This window comes from Trachemys scripta, chromosome 6 (genome assembly GCF_013100865.1).
Source record: "Trachemys scripta elegans isolate TJP31775 chromosome 6, CAS_Tse_1.0, whole genome shotgun sequence".
NCBI lineage: Eukaryota > Metazoa > Chordata > Testudines > Emydidae > Trachemys > Trachemys scripta.
Genome location: NC_048303.1, coordinates 44,263,495 through 44,281,848, shown reverse-complemented (window position 1 = coordinate 44,281,848; position 18,354 = coordinate 44,263,495). Strand labels below are relative to the sequence as shown.

The 18,354-nt window shown below is 44.6% G+C and overlaps 1 protein-coding gene across 1 annotated transcript in view; it reads right to left on the bottom strand.

Annotated features, from left to right (window-relative positions):
- Window positions 1-18,354, bottom strand: part of ANKRD31 (ankyrin repeat domain 31) — a 120,024-nt gene that overhangs the window by 54,535 nt on the left and 47,135 nt on the right. Inside the window, exons 13-15 of the mRNA XM_034773229.1 lie at window positions 7,846-7,907; window positions 5,664-7,221; window positions 4,709-4,969 (exon numbers count right to left, since the gene is read on the bottom strand). Of these exons, the coding sequence (XP_034629120.1) occupies window positions 4,709-4,969; window positions 5,664-7,221; window positions 7,846-7,907 (1,881 nt within the window). The remainder of the gene's footprint in view (window positions 1-4,708; window positions 4,970-5,663; window positions 7,222-7,845; window positions 7,908-18,354) is intronic.

Below are 18,354 nucleotides of genomic sequence, written 5' to 3'. Positions count from 1 at the left end.
ACTTAGTTCTATGTAAGACAAAAAGGAATGGGTAGGGCCTAATGAGTGATGTACTGTAGATGGGTGAAGCGGATACTCATATTGACCACTGCATATATGACAATGTAGGAACCAAAGGTTTCTTTTCAGGAACAGAAAGGGTCAGAAAGTCCACCGGGGTGTGGAAGAGATAAGGTAAGGAATAAAACAGCCATCCATGATGGATAACAAAAAGTTGATGAATGAGGAAGAAGAGCAAGCCAAGAAGCATCACCCATATATGTTCATCCTTTTAGTGGTTCCCAATCCACTTCTGCTCACAGCTGGAAGCCACATGGTCCCAGTTTTCAGTGCCTTCAGCTACACCAGTGATGGCATCTCCTTCCATGATTCATCAAAACAGCTGCTTTCTATGGGCCCATGCAGCTCACAAAATACTGGATGAATAAAATGTTTTCTGGAGACAGTATTCTCAACTGGGGATGGAGGCAGGGATGGGGGGCAGGAGGAGAAAGAGTTGAGCTGTGAAATGATCTTCCAGAGGAGATTACAATGAAAAATACATGGTTTTGATAAAAGTTTTCCCACTACAACTGGAAATACAGAATGGGTGAACAAAATAATATGCATACAAGTATATACATGTAACTCGCCTGCCTGTAAGAGTTGGCAGCAACAAGGGCCGGGTTCAGTATCTAGGGGTTCTGTTTCAATAACAGACTGCAAAACCGGCTCAAGCCCCCACCCAGTGACCTGGGACAATTACATACCACCCCCCCTTGGGCGCCTCTATGAGGCAATACTTCCCCTCTCGCAAGCACCGAGTCTGAGTGTAGCAAAAGCCTTTTAATAAAGGAGGGAAAACAATACAGCATTATGTTGGGGAAACACCACAAACAGGATTCATAACATAAATCATGAGCAAAAGACCCACCCCCAAGTAAGTTTGGCAGTGTCCTTTTCCCCTCAGGGTCTTAAGTCCAGCAACCCAACAGTCACCCCACCCACAGTTTCTGACCTTGGTCAGTGCAGCCCCCAGAGTTCAGAAGTTCCTCTGCAGAGTTTACCTCCCAGCCTGGGTGGAAGTGGGGGGAGATATGCTCCCCCCACTCTCACATGTGCCACTGCTCGGGTTGATTGCCACACCTCTCCATGGGGTTCTGCCACAGTCTTTACTTCTAGCTGCGTCTCTACGCCAGCCACCCTGCCATCCGCTCCATTCGCCATGCCACAGCTCTCCACTATCCACTCCTCTCCACTAGCCGTCCTGCTAGCCCCCCGCTCCACTTAACACAGCTCTCAGCAAGCTCAGCTCTTTAGTGACTTCAGCTCTCGGTGATTTTAGCTGGTAGAAGGGGAGCCTCAGTGCCAGTGCACCGCTAGCCTAAAGTAGGTCTAATGCTTAGACCCAGGTATCAATGATTTCAGCTCTGTAGTATGTAACAAAACTCCAAATGGAGTCAAAATTAGCTGTTATTGCACACTGGAAAGAGGCAGAATAAAAGTGGTGTTTAGGGCCCTCAGAAGGGACCCACACTACCAGGCACAAACTCCTACTCCCTCAATCCACTGGAGTTTGGAACCCATGTCCCTTGCCTAGTGAGTGCTATATAGGTGAGGGCAAGTCCCTCTGTCATAAAATGCCAAGTACAGTTCTACTGTCCTTGATTCACATAACCAGGATAACAACTCTTTATTACTCCTGCCCCAATAACTAGGGATCCCACAGCAGCCAAAGTGACCATTTGGGCAAGCAGTCCATCATGCTGGGCAGGGTGGGTGTGCCCATGCAAACAAGATCAGCCCCGGAAGTCCTTTTCCACAGCTCACCACCAGATGTCAGGGGAGAGCTCATTCTCACTTTGCTTACATCCACATACATATCTCATTATACAGATCAAACAGGAGTGGCAAATAGGGGTTTTGGAAGGAGTTTGGTGAAGGTAGTGTGAGAAGCTTTCTTTCTAGGTACAGTTCTACATTCATTACAGTGATGGCCAGTGATAGAACAGTTACCGTGATCTGCAGTGGATATGCCATGTCTTCTTTCCTGCCTGAAGACAGAAGGGACTTCCTGTGTATAAAGAGCAAGTTTATGGCTGTGATGAAAGAAAAGATTAACGGTTTGAAGAACAAGTACTGACACTGCAGAGCATCAGAGAAGCTGAGGAGTACTTGGGGAACCAGATTCAGGAAGCATCACTATCCCAGATTCAAGAAAGAAAGGAACTGGTGATCAAGGAATCAGTGAGAGTGGAAATCAGAAAGGAGGATTGGCAGTTTGTAACCACCAGAGTCAAGAGGACCAGGCAACATTCTACACAGCTGGAGGTGGATGAGGAGGAGTAGGCTGTGACCACCAGAGAGAAGAGGACATAGTATACGCATACAGCTGTTATCATGTTCTCAGCCTAAAAGCGGCAGAACATCTCTGTGGCTATCCAGGGGGTCAAATGGAATGGAGAGCTGAAAAGGACAAAACTGCTCTCAGCCCAACCTGCAAGACCATCAAGTGTGCCCACAAAGAGATCTTCAACCATCCAAAGAAGACAGATGAATCCTTGTCCGAGATTCTATGCTAGATCAGTGCTAGCTCAGCTGGCATGCAGTGTCTTTACTCTACATGCCACTGTAAATGTAGACCAGGGGTCGGCAACCTACGACATGAGTGCCAAAGGTGGCACGTGAGCCGATTTTTGATGGCACGCGGGGCAAGCTGAGCCGCTCAGCCCGCCACTGCCCTGGGGTTCCCGCTGCTGGCCCCTTGCCAGCTGGGGTCCCACTCAGCACCCGCTGCTGGCCTGGGTGAAGGAACCCCAGGCTGGCAGCGGGCGCTGAGTGGGACCGGCGGCGGGACAAGACCCCGGCTGGCAGGAGCCGGCGGCTGAAACCCCAGAGCGGGGCGGGCTGAGCAGCTCAACCTGCCGCCGCTCTGGGGTTCCCGCTGCTGGCCCCTTGCCAGCTGGGGTCCCGCCGCCGGCCCCACTCAGCGCCCACTGCCGGCCAGGGGTTCCTTCACCCAGGCTGGCAGCGGGCTGAGACCCCAGCTGGCAGGAGCCGGTGGTGGAAAGCCTGCCGCCGCTCTTGGGTTTCGACTGCCAGCTCCTGCCAGCTGGGGTCACAGCCCGCTGCCAGTCTGGGGTTCCTTTCCCCAGGCCAGCAGCAGGTGCTGTGTAGGACCAGTGGCAGGACCCTGGCTGGCAAGGGGCCAGCAGCCGGTACCCCAGAGTGGCGGCGGGCTGAGCAGCTCCCATAGACATTCATCAGTTGTCAGCAAGAAATTGCATTTTAAAAGTATGCGATAAAACCTCTTACAACTGGATTACTTCCAACGGGATTATTTTTCTAGAGGAGACTAACTCCTTCTACAGGTGTTATGCCCTGAACAAAAGACTCTGACCTGATTTATGCCGATGTAAATCAGGAGTCACTCCAATGTAGTCACACCAGCTGGAGAATTGGAATTAGGACTAGCGAACACAGAAGAAGGGATGTTTCCCAAAAAAAGAGAGAAAGAAAAATAACAAAACACAAGACCAGGCACCATCTTGAGGGAGAAGTCAGCACAAATGAGTTCATAAAATGCAAAGCAAATGAGTTGTATAAACTAACAGTGTGGTAGGAGAGAGTTTCACTTAGAGAGAACCTATCATAAATCTCAACACTCAGTTTTGCGGCGCCATTTAAGAAAATATTTTTCATATCCTACTACCTGCTGCTCTCTTTTCCACATGGATAGGTGTTTGTACGTACAGCAGCTTTGCAGAATTCTACTCTTCTAGGGCAAGTAGGTTTTTTAAATGTCAGATATATCCTTAGTTATTTTTTGTCAAACTTTATAATAAGGCTAAGTATTACAATGCAGTTACATAGCAATTACAATAAGGTTTTGCTTTTCAGTATGCATTACTACTGATTCATATGATCAGAAGCTGACCAGATGCTTGATTTACTTCGTACCATCCCATTGGTGTTCTTAATTCATATTCTGCTGGAAGTCAAGCATGGAAAATACAATGTACTAACACTGTGACTTTTCTCAATGCAGTTTATAATTACATTGTAATTACATTGTGTTTTTTGCTATGTAATTACAGTTAGCTTTTAAGGTTTGATCATTTTATCCATTATCCTGAGAAAAGGTGGGCAACAAGTGTGTTGCTTGGGCTGCTAAGTTTAATGACAGCTCAGTCTTGCCAGGCTGCTGAGATTGCATACAAGACAGAGAATGACAGCTTGGAGTAGAGTATCATAAGGTTCTATTGCCCTGCATTGAGGATGTTTTAGGGACAGACCTTCTAAAAAACGTTAAAATGTATTACCGGCATGTGAAGCCTTAAATTAGAGTGTATACATGAAGACTCGGCACACCACTGCTGAAAGGTTGCCGACCCCTGATGTAGACAAACCCTTTAAGTCAGCTCTTTTCCCTGTAAAGAAGTAAGTACCAACATAGTGAAAAAAGTGCTTGAAACTTTGTTCATTCTTGTAGCTTTGTCAGTAATAATATTTATCGTTTAAGTGCTTATTCTCCAATAGCTACATAATAACTATCAATACATTTAGAAGCCCTGGCAGTGGTTCACACACTTGGCATTTGTTGGACAGGATATATGCTTCAAGCACTATGCTTATTTTTCTAAATCACTTATTATAAATTACCAAAAGTCTCCTTCTTATAAATCTTGAAAAATAAACGTATCTTTATAAAATATTATTAACAACTCACCTGATTTCTCATACATTTCCTGTTCTGCTGCTTGACTGAATTGTGATAGATTAGGTGAATTACTGTTATTGGCACATAAATCTGTATTTTGGCTAGTCTCCTGAAGGTCTTGTCTTATTCTTTTAGTTTGGATTGTTTCTGTTTCAAGTAATTGTAACATTATAGGAGTATTATTCTTTGCAGTTCCTTCTGCTTCACTTTTCTCAATGCAACATCTTCCAGTGCTTTGCTCTCCACTTCTCTCAGCAGTCATTCCCTCATCTGTTTGTTGAACAAAAGGACTTAAAATATCTGTGCCACGACTCTCATGACTTTCAGAATCATTAGCTCTATTAACTGATTGATGAAAATTAATGTCAAAGTGTTTATGTAGCATAGGCGAAGTACTTCTATGATATAATTATCTAAACCTTTGGAAATATTTTTGCATTATGAACATTTTGTTCACCATTCACTATACAATGAAAATTGTAAACACTGAATAAATAAGGATTCAAAAATTGTTCTGTGAAAATGTGGTGTTTTAGTCTGGTTTCTCTTTAAAGAAAAATTCGGTAACAAAGAGTGCTTAAGGAATTTCTTCATTTTCATTATTTTAGTCAATATCAATATTATAGGTTTCAGAGTAGCAGCCCTGTTAGTCTGTATCCGCAAAAAGAACAGGAGTACTTGTTAGTCTCTAAGGTGCCACAAGTATTCCTGTTCTTTTTATCAATATTATAGTTATATTTTGAAAGTAACAAAATAACTACCAGGGGCTCGGCTGCAAAAAATGGCCAATCAATTAATTTTGCATAACTGGCAATATTTCTGGAATGCAATTCATGCATTTGCCATTTGTGTTTGCTACTGTATATGCTGCACATATTGTGCTGCTCTAAAAGATCTATTACAAACTACAACATGCCTACAGAGAATTCCTAAAATTATTTAAAAAATAAATAAAACTTTTCACCTGATTTTTGGGAAGTTTCCTGCTCTGTTTCTTGGGTCAGCTGAGATGGATGAAGTAAATTCTTGTTCATACAACTAGTGGAATACAAATCTGTGTCTAAGCTAATTTCCTGAATGTCCTGTCCCTTTCTTTTCACTTGAAATGCTTCTTTTTCATGTAACTGTAAAGCTGTAGATGTGTTAATATCTGAATTCATTTCATCTTCAATTTTCTCAGTGCAACATCTTCCAGTGCTTCCTTCTGTGCTTAGCATCATCCTCATTCCCTCATCTGTTTGATGGGCAAAAGGTCTTAGCACACTGATGCTAAAATTCTCAGGACTTTCAGAATCACTAGCTCTATTAACAGCTGCTGAAAATTCATGCAATGAAAGCGTTTCTGTACTTGTTTGAAGTGTTTGTACAGTACAGTTATCTACATCTTTAGAGACATTTTTATAAATGTTTTGATTCTCATTGTCAATATACTGTTCAGGTAGGACTGTATAGCCTGAATCAGTGAGCTTTACAGTTCCCTGTGGTGAAAATGTAGTTAGGCTTTCTGATTCTAGCCGGTTTCCCTGTAAAGAAATACCTCCAAAAAGAGGTAAAGAGTGTTTTAAACTTTGTTCCTCCTCAATAATTCTATCGATATCAAAGTTAATTTGATCTTTGGAGTTTTCAGAATAAAGAAACTGGTCTGATGGTCTATTATTCTCATTGTAAATGATGTTTTCTTCAACAAAGTGGATACTACTTATTCTCTTAGCTGCGTTCAAACTCTTGTCACCCATGCTACCATCTTTATTGTGGTTAAAACAATGGCGTTCATTATCCTGATTCATAGAACATTGCTCTGTAGTCACAAGAGGCACACTGATTTCTTCACACAAAGGAAGTACTGAGTGAGAATCAAGTTCTGTTAACTCAGCATTCTCAGACTGCTCTGTAGATGCTTTCACTACAGGAATTGAGGATTCAGTGCACAGTAAACCAGTTACCTGGTCTGTCACTATTATTGAAGGTTTGTTGTTGTTTCCACAAGTTTTCTCCTTTTCTTCTGAAACTGGAGTATCACTATTATAGAAGTCATGTTCTTTTTGCATTTCTGTCTGTTTGGGTATGCTGGGCTTTCCCCCTACTTCACAAATATTATCTGAACTATAATTATGATGTACAGAGGACCTAGTTATTCTTTTTGAGAAAGAAATATTAACTGTGAACCCAATGTTGTTATGTCCAATATGAGGGTCATATGTTTTGTGGCTTCTGCTTCTTGTTTTGTCTCTAGATGTATCTGAAGGAGGCACAATTGTCCTGTACTCACTGACATTCTCAATAGATACAATCTTTTCTACAGTCCCTGCTGATTTCTTTCTCTGTGTTGGAACCAGTTTTGTATCTTTTGAGTTTTTTTCATTCAACAATCTATGATCCTCAAATACTCTGGAGATGGAACCTTTGGCATTTCTTATTGAATTTTCTTTGCTACTTTGTTCAAAGTTGATAAATCCTTGCTTTGATATATTATTATTACCAACATCTGAATTGTGAACTGTGCTATCTGAATGTACTTCCAACTACAAAAACAAAACATGATTAATTAAATTTTCTGGTAGATTGCTTTGTAATATTTCATTCTAGATTGCTGCTTCAACTGTATAGTCAATGCTACAAGTCACAAAATATGGTAGAACTCAACTGGACTTGTCTTAGAGATTATTTCACATCTGGTGATCTGCTTGGAGAAGAAACACAACAAAAACTAAACTAAATGTTGAAAGCATCAATGACACTATCAAAAATATGTTTTCCAAATAAAGGGTCTATTTTTGTGTTTATGATACTCTGTTTTGTGAATGTTTATCATCAATAAAATATAAAACAGTGTTTTAGGATGTAAGTTAAACATAGAAAAAATGAAAACACTTATATTCCAATACAGTATTTCTGAGAATGATAGTCTCTACCAAGGTAAATTACACAGATATTTACCACAACACATAAAATTATAGCAAGTAAGAAAAAAGGTCTTTCCACGCCTCATCATATGCTAAAGATTAGTTATGAAATGTTTAGTATGTACTGTTTCTGAAGAGCATTTCAGAAATGCTCTACCTTTCTATTATACTTTATTGTAGAATAGCAGATGCATGACTGTTCACCACCAAATGACAATGATTGTTCCTTAAAAAAAAAGTTACCTGGTGCTGGTTTGTGTCATTTATTCTTTGAGCATTTAATGTACTTTCTACATCCTTTTTAGCTGAAAGGAAAACGAGAGATTGAAAGGATCAATATCAAAAGAAAATTACAATTCTCTGCTTTACAGGCACAGCATCCTATACTCAGAGTCTAGCTCGTCGTGAAACCTAACAGCCATTTGCTATCTGGAAATAACAAAGAAAACATAAGGATAAAAAAAGTTAGACATTAAAATCATGAGCTCAGATCTCCAGTTGCACCAGAAGTCTGCTTGATACAGTTGAGGAGGAGAAGGAGTAAATGTGGCTTTAAGCATCCTGATTCCTGAGTTGGTTGACCCTTTAGAGGACATTCTGAAGCCGGTGATAGCTGGTTCACAAGTTGCTCAAGTCATGCCCCTTCTACCCCCAGCATGCTTTGTACACTGGGCAGAGGAAGGAAACGGGATGGTTTAAAAGGCAACTCATCAGCTCTACACCTGCCAGGGATTGCCCCCGAATCAGTTTAGTTGCTGGCTGGTTGTTTAAATTAGCTTTCTGGCCACCCCTTTGTGTTGCCAGAGTGGCATAAGTGGGCTGGAATAGGGGCCAGGATCTGGCTCTAGATATTTATGTAAATAAATCAGGCACTAAAATCATAGCATATAACCATTGTGATCTTACATTCCAGTATTTATAGCTTTATCAACAGTTAAAAACAGTCCTTCAAGAGCTGGGAGCTTTCTCCTAAGGCATATGTAAAGTTAATCAGGAGAGGAATAAAAGACACACATTCACCTTCTATCGGTTACTAATTAGTCATACAACAGGACAGAAAAATGTAAGGAATGAATTCTTTATACAGAAAAACATGGAGATTGTAAAAATTCTCATATGTTCAAAAAATTTGAAATTCAAATCACATAACAGTGACTACTGATTGGCTATGAAACTGGTTTCAATAAAGTTCAAGTAACTGAAGAATTTTCATGGTGACAACCATGTCTCCATGGCCCACAAGCATCATGAAACTTTGCACTAAGATATCCTACACTGAAACTCAATACCTGACAGAGGTTACTCACCTTGTGCAGTAACTGGAGTTCTTTGAGATGGGTGTCCCTAGGGGTGCTCCACTTCAGGTGTGGTTGCACTCCATGAGTCTTAGAGCTGAGATTTTCTGTAGTAGCACCTGTTCAGCCCACGCATGTGCTCCAGATATCCTCATGCCCTGTACCAAGGATATATAGAGTTGCATGGGCAAAATGGCCTGAGTTCCTTCTCTACCATGAAGTCCTATAAGACAGAACTCCAAAGCAGAGGGGAAGGAGGGTGGGTAGTAGAGCACCTGTAGGGACATACATCTCCAAGAATTCCAGTTACTGCATGTGACAGAATACACCCCTGTATTCACACCCTACACCCTACTGTAATAATCTTTGTATAAAGTACAAAGCTGCCTTGTAAGGTATCATTTGAAAACTCATAATTTGCTGGTCAGTATTGTCCTAGTAAAATATGTGTGGTAACATTGTATGTGAAATTATAAGATTCCCCTGGATGGTGTTATTAACACATGTTCCAAACCCCACAGCTCTGCTCAACAGATGGTCTGTCCTAAACAAAGAAATGTGTGCTCTGCTTAATTTGCATTTAAGCAGTAAACAGAGTCATCAAGCAGGAAGGAAAGACAAAGGAAGTTCAAAAAGGTGGAAAAAACAGCAGGGAACATCCTTCCACATAGATTCTTTGTCTCCTAGTGTCCAGCTGGAAATGTTTTTCAAGAGGGGGACTGAAACTATAAAAAGGAGGGACTAACATCCCAAGACATCCCTTTCTCTTTCTCCCTGCCCATTACATTCATTACACATGAAGAGAAAAAGGAAGCAGATGTTGGACTCTGGGAGAGGGGTCCTGACCTGAAACTTTTGGCAGTAATCTGGTGAAGCATATGGTAAGAAACTTTGCTTGAATCTAGTATAGTTTGTTAGGTTAGACATTAGTAAACATCTTATCTTTATTTTTCTTGTAACCATTTCTGACTTTTATGCCTCATTACTTGTATTCACTTAAAATCTCTCTTTGTAGTTAATAAACTTGTTTTACTGTTTTATCTAACCCAGTGTATTTAAATTGAAGGGTCTGAATAACTATTTGAGATAATAAACTGGCATATTATTCCCTTAAAGGAATAATGGATTTAAAATTTTTGTACTGTCTAAGAGAGATTGGGCAGTACAGAACATGTATTTCTGTGTTCGGTCACCCTGAAGTATAACCAAGGCTGGTGAGAGACAGAATGTAACCCAAGTGTGGCTGGCAGGCTGCAGTTACACACAGACACTCAGGGTGTGACTTGCATGCCAGAAGGCTGTTTGTGAGTGGCCCAAGTGGGAGCTACTTCACTAAGGCACCCAAGGTTGCAGAGCAGGGGTAACACAGCCCCCCACTGGTCTGGACTGTACCCTGGTATGTCACATTGCACAAGCAAAGTAACCTCTCCTTCTTTGAGTAGCATCCCTATGGGTGCTCCACTTCAGGTGACTTTCAAGCAGTATCACCTTAAGGTGGAAGGGGCTTTGGAACTGGATCCAACACTGAAGAAAGGACTGCCATAGCAACAGCCGCATCTGATCTAGTGTCATTTATCAGCATGTAGTGTTTGGAAAAATTGTACACTGAAAATTTCAGTATTTGGAAAAAAAATTCACAGCCATGGAGACAGCTTGGGATATTGTTGAATGGGTCATTACTCTTGAAGGGGGCTAAATATTAGCAGTTTGGTGATGAACAAGAATATAACTGGAAACCCACTTTGAAAGTCTTCGAGTGGAAAATGAAGATCCTTTGGATCTGTCTGCAACTGAAGTAAACAGTGTGGGAGAGTTTCTGAATGGTTTAGTTCTGTCCAAATAAAAGGTTAAAGCCCTTCTAATGTCCAAGGTATGGAGGGCAGCTTCCCCTCTAGGGTGGTGAGGCTTTGAAAAGCACACAGGAAGGTGGATAGCTTGATTAATGTGGAAATTGGAGGATATTTTAAATATGAACTTGGGATGCTGGCACAGCAATATCTTTTTATCCTTGAAAAAAACCATGAAGGGAGGACTACCCATTTATCTTCCTAGTTCTCCAATCCTATGGGTAGAAATGATAGCTACTAAGAATGCTATTTTCTCAGATAAATATAGCAGACAACAGTTAGCTAATGGCTCAAATGGAGGTTTCATAAGACTAAAAAGGACAAAATTCAAACCCCATAGTCTAATTTCTGGGAAAAGATTACCCGATCCCTTGATGAATCTTCTTGTCATGGGATGAGCAAAGACTGTAAATCCTTGCACAGGGGAATGAAAGGCTGTAACAATCACCTAATGAACTCTGACAGAACTCTCAGAAAGACCTGACTTCTTTAAATCCAACAGGTAATCAAGAACCCCAGAGAGGGAAGTATGAACAAGTGAAAACTGATGCTGGGTACACCAATGGTGAAATCTTTTCCATTTCTGAAGGTAAGTATTTCTAGTAGAGTTCTTTCTGCTTTTAATAGGATCTGTTTTACCTCTGCTGAACTGGAAACCTCTATGCCCAAGTGAAAGGGATAATGGACTTTTCACCCACGCCTCATGAAACGCTTGGGGGACAGTGATTCTGCACCAGGTGATGCTGGCTGGCTGTCCACCAGGATCTTCAGAGGAACTCTACCCTCCTGCTTCTGTTCCTGCAGTTCAACCAGACGCCTCAACATGTCTGCTTGGTCCCTCATAATCCGAAGCCTCTTATCCTGTGCTGCACGCTCTTGCTCATTGGAAACTTTCCTGCTCTCCATATCCATGTCTAACTTCTCAGACAGTGAAATCCTTCACACTCTCAGCTTTGTGTCAGCTGTCCCAGAGGTGTTCATTATCTCGGTGAACATGTCCTCACGTGTTCCCTTTCTCCGCCTTCTAATCAGCGAAAGTTTTCTTTCTGGTGTTGATGACACGCTGAAGGACACATTATTAGTCATGGGAAAAAATAAAGGAGCCATTGTACATGAATAAAACGTTTCCATAGCAAGGCCATTTTCATAAAAAGAAACAATCCCTTATTACATTAGGTGCAGGCCATAACATAATCAGAATCTGTAACCGTTCACTGTGCTGTTTTGCTTCTCCAGCCATGGTGAGTAGGCCCCCCTGGGTCATGGGTGACCACACTTTTAATGAAGTTTATGGCAGGCTCATGCCAGGAGCAGAGGTAGCTAGGCGAACAATGGCCCTTCCCCATAGCATCACGGGAAGCTGTTTACGAACCGGGTGGGGAGGAACGTTTTCACTCCCAAATTGCGGAATCTCTCATGCGGGGCCCCAGTCCCCTATCAGTCACTTTAAACTACTTGCTGACTCATGCTGAGCACATAAAGGCACATTAGCGGCTGCATGGTTTAGCGATCCAGAATGGGGGGGGGGGGTTGGTCTACATACCCTTTTTTTAGCTTGTAAGAGCACTTTTAATGAGAACTTCCCCCATTTCCCCGAGGCGACCCTATGTGATATCAGTCTCCTGAGGGTAACAGAGGTGGAAAGGAAGGAGATGCTGTATAGAACCGGTCCTTATGCTGCTATGTTATAACGCAATGATGCCAGTAGAATTAATTCAGGAGTTGCGTGGGAAAGTGTTCTACCACGGTGGAAGAAATAAGACTGTCCTGCCCAGAAACCTTCTGCAAAGGATTGCAGAGTATCTCCATGAAAGTTTCCTAGAGATATCTATGGAGGATTTCCGGGCTATCCCAGTCCACCTAAACAGTCTTTTCCGGGGGCCACTCTCTGCATAGCTGGAGTGGCCTCTTGTAAGCAGAGAACCACAGCACATCGCTTTTTCTTCACAGTAAACATGCAATACCACTGAATTTGTGTGCTTGCTAAAATTTAACTGGACTTTGATTGTAATTGTATATTCAGCAGAAGTGCCTTCCCCGGCATCACGGTCGGCCACCGTGATGTCCTGCGACCCACAGGGCTCCAGGGTTAAAAATATTTCCTGGCTCTCGGGGAGAATGGATCCACCACTCGCCTGTCTCCCATTCTCCTCCTCCTCCTCCTCTTTCTCATCCACCATATCGTCCTCCTTGTTGTCCTTAGACTCACACACCTGTGAGGTGTCCACATTGCTTGTGGGGGTGCTGGTAGGGGCATCCTCGAGAATCGCACACAGCTCGTTGTAGAACCTGCATGTGTGGGGTTCAGCACCAGAATGACTCTTCACCTCCCTTGCCTTCTGGTACACTTGGCGAAGTCCTTTTATTTTCACACGGCCCTGTTGTGTGTCCCTTGTGTAGCCCTTCTCTCCCATTCCATGAGTGATCTTTGCACAGATGTGAGCGTTTCTTCTGCTGGATTAGAGCTCTGATTGCACAGACTCTTCTCCCCACATAGTGATGAGATCCACCACCTCCTGTGAAGACCAGGCTGGAGCGTGTTTGGGGCATGTAGTCTCCATGATCAGCTGTGATGATCAAACAGGAAATGAGAAATCAAAAATTCCTGGGGCTTTAGCAGGGGAGAGGCTGTTTTCTGTGCACCTAACTGCAGTGCAGCAGAGTTGAGAATGATCTCCAGAGTAGCCACAGATGAGCATTGTGGGACACCACCTGGAGGCCAATTAAGTCGAATTACACAACACTGCATCTGCACTACCTCACTGTCGACCCATGAAAATCGAATTAAGTGCTACGCCTCTCGCAGAGCTAGATTACAGAAGTCGACATTAGAGGCAACTTAGGTCAGCATAAAGGACCTGATAGAGTAGACACATACATTAACAGGTCAATGGGACACAATCATTCCGGGGTACAAAATATATCGGAAGGACAGAACAGGTCATGCGGGGGTGGGAGGGTAGCACTATATGTGAAAGAAAATGTAGAATCAAATGAAGTAAAAAATTTTAAGTGAATCCACGTTTCATAGAATCTCTATGGATAGTAATTTCATGCTCTAATAAGAATATAACATTAGGGATCTATTATCGACCACCTGACCAGGACAGTGATAGTGACGATGAAATGCTAAGGAAAATCAGAGAGGCTATCAAAATTAAGAACTCAATAATAGTGGGGGATTTCAATTATCCCCATATTGACTGGGAACATGTCACCTCAGGACGAAATGCAGAGACAACATTTCTCGATAATTTAAATGACTGCTTCTTGGAGCAGCTGGTACAGGAACCCACAAGGGGAGAGACAACTCTCGATTTAGTCCTGAGTGGAGCACAGGAGCTGGTCCAAGAGGTAACTATAACAGGACTGCTTGGAAATAGTGACCATAATATAATAACATTTAACATCCCTATTAAACAGCCCAACACTGTGGCATTTAATTTCAGATAGGGGAACTATGCAAAAATGAAGGGGTTAGTTAAACAGAAATTAAAAGGTACAGTGATTAAAGTGAAATCCCTGCAAGCTGCATGGATGCTTTTCAAAGACATCATAATAGAGGCCCAACTTAAATGTATACCCCAAATTAAAAAACATAGTAAAAGAACTAAAAAAGAGCCACCATGGCTTAACAACCATGTAAAAGAAGCAGTGAGAGATAAAAAGGCATCTTTTAAAAAGTGGAAGTCAAATCCTAGTGAGGTAAATAGAAAGGAGCATAAACAATGCCAAATTAAGTGTAAAAATGTAATAAGAAAAGCCAAAGAGGAGTTTAAAGAACGGCTAGCCAAAAACTCAAAAGATAATAACAAAATGTTTTTTAAGTACATCAGAAGCAGGAAGCCTGCTAAACAACCAGTGGGGCCCCTGGACGATGAAGATACAAAAAGAGCGCTTAAAGATGATAAAGTAATTGCAGAGAAACTAAATGGATTCTTTGCTTCAGTCTTCACGGCTGAGGATGTTAGGGAGATTCCCACACCTGAGCCAGCTTTTGTAGGTGACAAATCTGAGGAATTATCACAGATTGAGGTGTTCACTAGAGGAGATTTTGGAATTAATTGATAAACTTAACAGTCACCGGGACCAGAGGGCATTCACCCAAGAGTTCTGAAAGAACTCAAATGTGAATCTGCTCAACTCCGGAGTATGTTGCCTGCCTGAGGGAGCAGTCACTGAAGATGATCCTTTTCGTTCTTTAGAGATAGTAGTTTCCTCTGGTCTGAGGTGGTGCACATTGATAGCTCAAGTAGATGTAGCTTCAGCCATGAGGTCCTGTGATGGGGCAGATCCCACCCTCCAATGTTACAGCTGCTAAGGGCATATAGGGAGCACAACATACCAGGGTCTGGTTTCAAAAACTGCTTCTTTATTAACTTACAAAATGGCCACCCTGGAAGGCCACCAAGGCAAAACTCCCAACCCTGGAATACATGTTTAGGAACTATCTAAAATAATGGAAACAGCTTCAGAGCCTTGGCTGCCCAGGCCCTCTTAGATAGGAGAAGGGCTGTACTTTCTTCTTTTTCTCTTGGGCTTCCTGAAGGCCTGGGACTCCGTTTTTTGTGGGATGCAGAAGCACACTGACTCTTCAGTTTGGACTGCTTTGACTTCCCCTGTGAGGGGGCAGACATCCTCAACAGCTATGAGAAAGGAGCAGTGCCCACCTCCTCCCCAACAGGGGACTACAAATATATAGTCCAGGGGTTGGCAACCTTTCAGAAGTGGGGTGCCGAGTCTTCATTTATTCACTCTAATTTTAAGGTTTCATGTGCCAGTAATACATTTTAATGTTTTTAGAAGGTCTCTTTCTATAAGTCTACAATATATAACTAAACTATTGTTGTATGTAAAGTAAATAAAGTTTTTAAAATGTTAAAGAAGCTTCATTTAAAATTAAATTAAAATGCAGAGCTCCCCCAGACTGGTGGCCAGGACCCGGACAGTGTGAGTGCCACTGAACATCAGCTCGGGTGCTGCCTTCGGCACGCGTGCCATAGGTTGCCTACCCCTGATATAGTCTATTACAGTCCCTCAACTTACAAGTCCTTGAGGAGAAGAATTTGCACACCGCACACTTTCTGGGGATGTGACTTTCTCCCAAACAGAATAGGCATCGACTATGCCCATCGACTTGGGGATGAGTCAGTTGCAGGTCAGACAGCGTTTAAACCTGGAGGATTTAGAATCTGTCAGAGTAGTGGGTGCAAGGTACCGAGACCCACAGTAGGAGGGAGGGATGTCTTTTCTTCTTTTAGACAACTTTGTCCAACTAAAAACTAAATAACTAGAGCTCTAAAGGGACTGCCATCCACACGACCAGGAGGGCATGGAGGCTATGTGCCATAACATGGCTCGACCTGGCTAATTCTTTTGGATCAATGCTCCACCAGCACATTTTTGACACGCTACTAGAGTTCGGGATGTCTGAAAATTTTCTCCAACTGGTCTGGGAACTGTATGAAGGCTGCACCACCACCATCTGCTCCATGGAAGGAGAGACGCCCAAAATTCCTATCCGTAACAGCATGAAGCAAGGCTGCCCACTGAGCCTTATTGTTTTCAACTTAGCCATGGAGCTGCTCATTCAAGTGATCTCCAGCAGTCTAGGTGGTTTCGATCTATATGGCAACAGAGTGAATATCCTGGCCTACGCAGACAATCTGGTCCTGATCGCAGACAACCCTGAGACACTCCAACAAATGCTTGACATCACCAGCCAGGCTGCCAACTGGATGGGACTCTGCTTCAATACCAGGAAGTGTGCATCCCTGCATATCGAAGGGACTTGGCAGTAGAAGGGACTTGGTCCAGATGCCGCCGTTTTAGATCCAGGGTGAACCCATGATCTTCCTCGAGGACGGGCAAACATACGACCATCTCAGCACGCCAACGGGTTTCCACGTCCAGCAGACATCTGAGGATACAATCACGGAGATCCTACGAGATGTGGCCAGGATCAACTCCTCCCTACTGGCACCGTGGCAGAAGTTCATCTTGAACACCTTCCTAATCCCCCGTATTTCATTTGTCCTGAGGGGATATGCCATGGCAAAGGTACCTCTTAACAAGGCAGACAACACCATCCAGCAGCTGGTGAAGAAGTGGATGTTTCTTCCCCAGAGGACCAGCAATGAACTGGTGTACATCTTGCACAGGCAGGGCGGTGCCAGCCAAGGCCGGCGTTAGGTTGATTCAGCCGATTTGGCTGAATCGGGCCCCATGCCTAAAAGGGCCCCGCAGCTGTCCACCCCTCCCCCAGCTCACTTCCCACTTCTCCTCTCCCCGAATGCTCCATCCCCTGCTCCTCCCCCTCCCCTGCTTCCCGCAAATCAGATGTTCGCGGGAAGTCTGAAAACAAGCAGGGGCAGGCGGGCAGCAGCAGGTAAGCTGGGGCGGAGGGGAACGAGAGGAGGAGGGCTCCGGGGAGGCGCGGCGCGGCCCAGTCCGGTCCTGGCCAAGCAGCTCCCTCTGGCCCCGGCCCAGCCAAGCGGCTCCGGCCCCGGCGGCTCCAGCCCGGCCCGGCTCGGGCCCCGGCCCCAGTTCCAGCCCGAGCGCGCCGTCCGAGCACCCCCGGCCCTGGCAGCTCCGGCCCTGGCCCCAGCGGCTCCAGCCCAGCTCGGGCCCCAGGGCGCCAGCCCCGGTTCTGGCCGAGCGCGCCAGCCTCGGCCCCAGCAGCTCTGGCCCGGCTCGGGCCCCCGGCCGAGCAGTGCCAGCCGAGTACCCGTGGCCCAAGCGGCTCCAGCCTGGCTCGGGTCCCGGGGCACCGGCCCCGGTTCCGGCCGAGCACACCGGCCCCAGCGGCTCCGGCCCGGCCCCAAGCCCCGCAACCCCGGCCAGAGCTCTGGCTGGAGTGCAGCACGATTCCTGGGGGCGGGGCTTGCCGGTGGCAAGCACCGTCCCCAGGAATCGTGCCCCGCTCTTGCTAAAGCCAGCCCTGGTGCCAGCGTCTCTCGAATGGGTGATCTGTGCGACGTTGCTGTGATCACTCACGCCTTCTGCCTTCTGGGGTGCTCGGACGCCACAGCGAGGAACATCGCAGAGAGTGCTCTGCAGGATGCTGTCAAGAAGCGAATCGCCAGGACCCCCTCCAACCAAGATGTTACCACCTACCTGAGTGGCCCACTGGAAGGTGAATTTGGAAGAGATAGGGGAGACTTTGCTTTGCTCTGGACTCGTGCCCGCAATGCTATGCAATGACTGGAGAAGCGTATCGGCTGCCACTGGACATGGTGCGAGGAACACCAGGAGATGGTGCCAGAGGTGAAAAACACAAAGAGCACCATCATCACTCCGAGAGCCAGAACCAAGCTGGAGAGGACCCTGAAGGATGCCATCCACTGGCTCAACTGCGTCCCGCTGAATGGAGCCATCCACCACGGGAATTGGGACAAGCGATGCAGGAAGTGTGGCTATGGCAACAAGACACTACCCCACGTCCTGTGTAGCTGCAAGCCCCATTCCAGAGCCTGTCAGCTGTGACACAACGTCATCCAAGATTGCCTGGTCAGAGCTCAAGACAGCCTGGTCAGTGCTGGAGGAACCAATTAGGGCCATGCTCCTCTTGACCTGCTGCTTACAAGCAGGGAAGGATTGGTAGGGGAAGT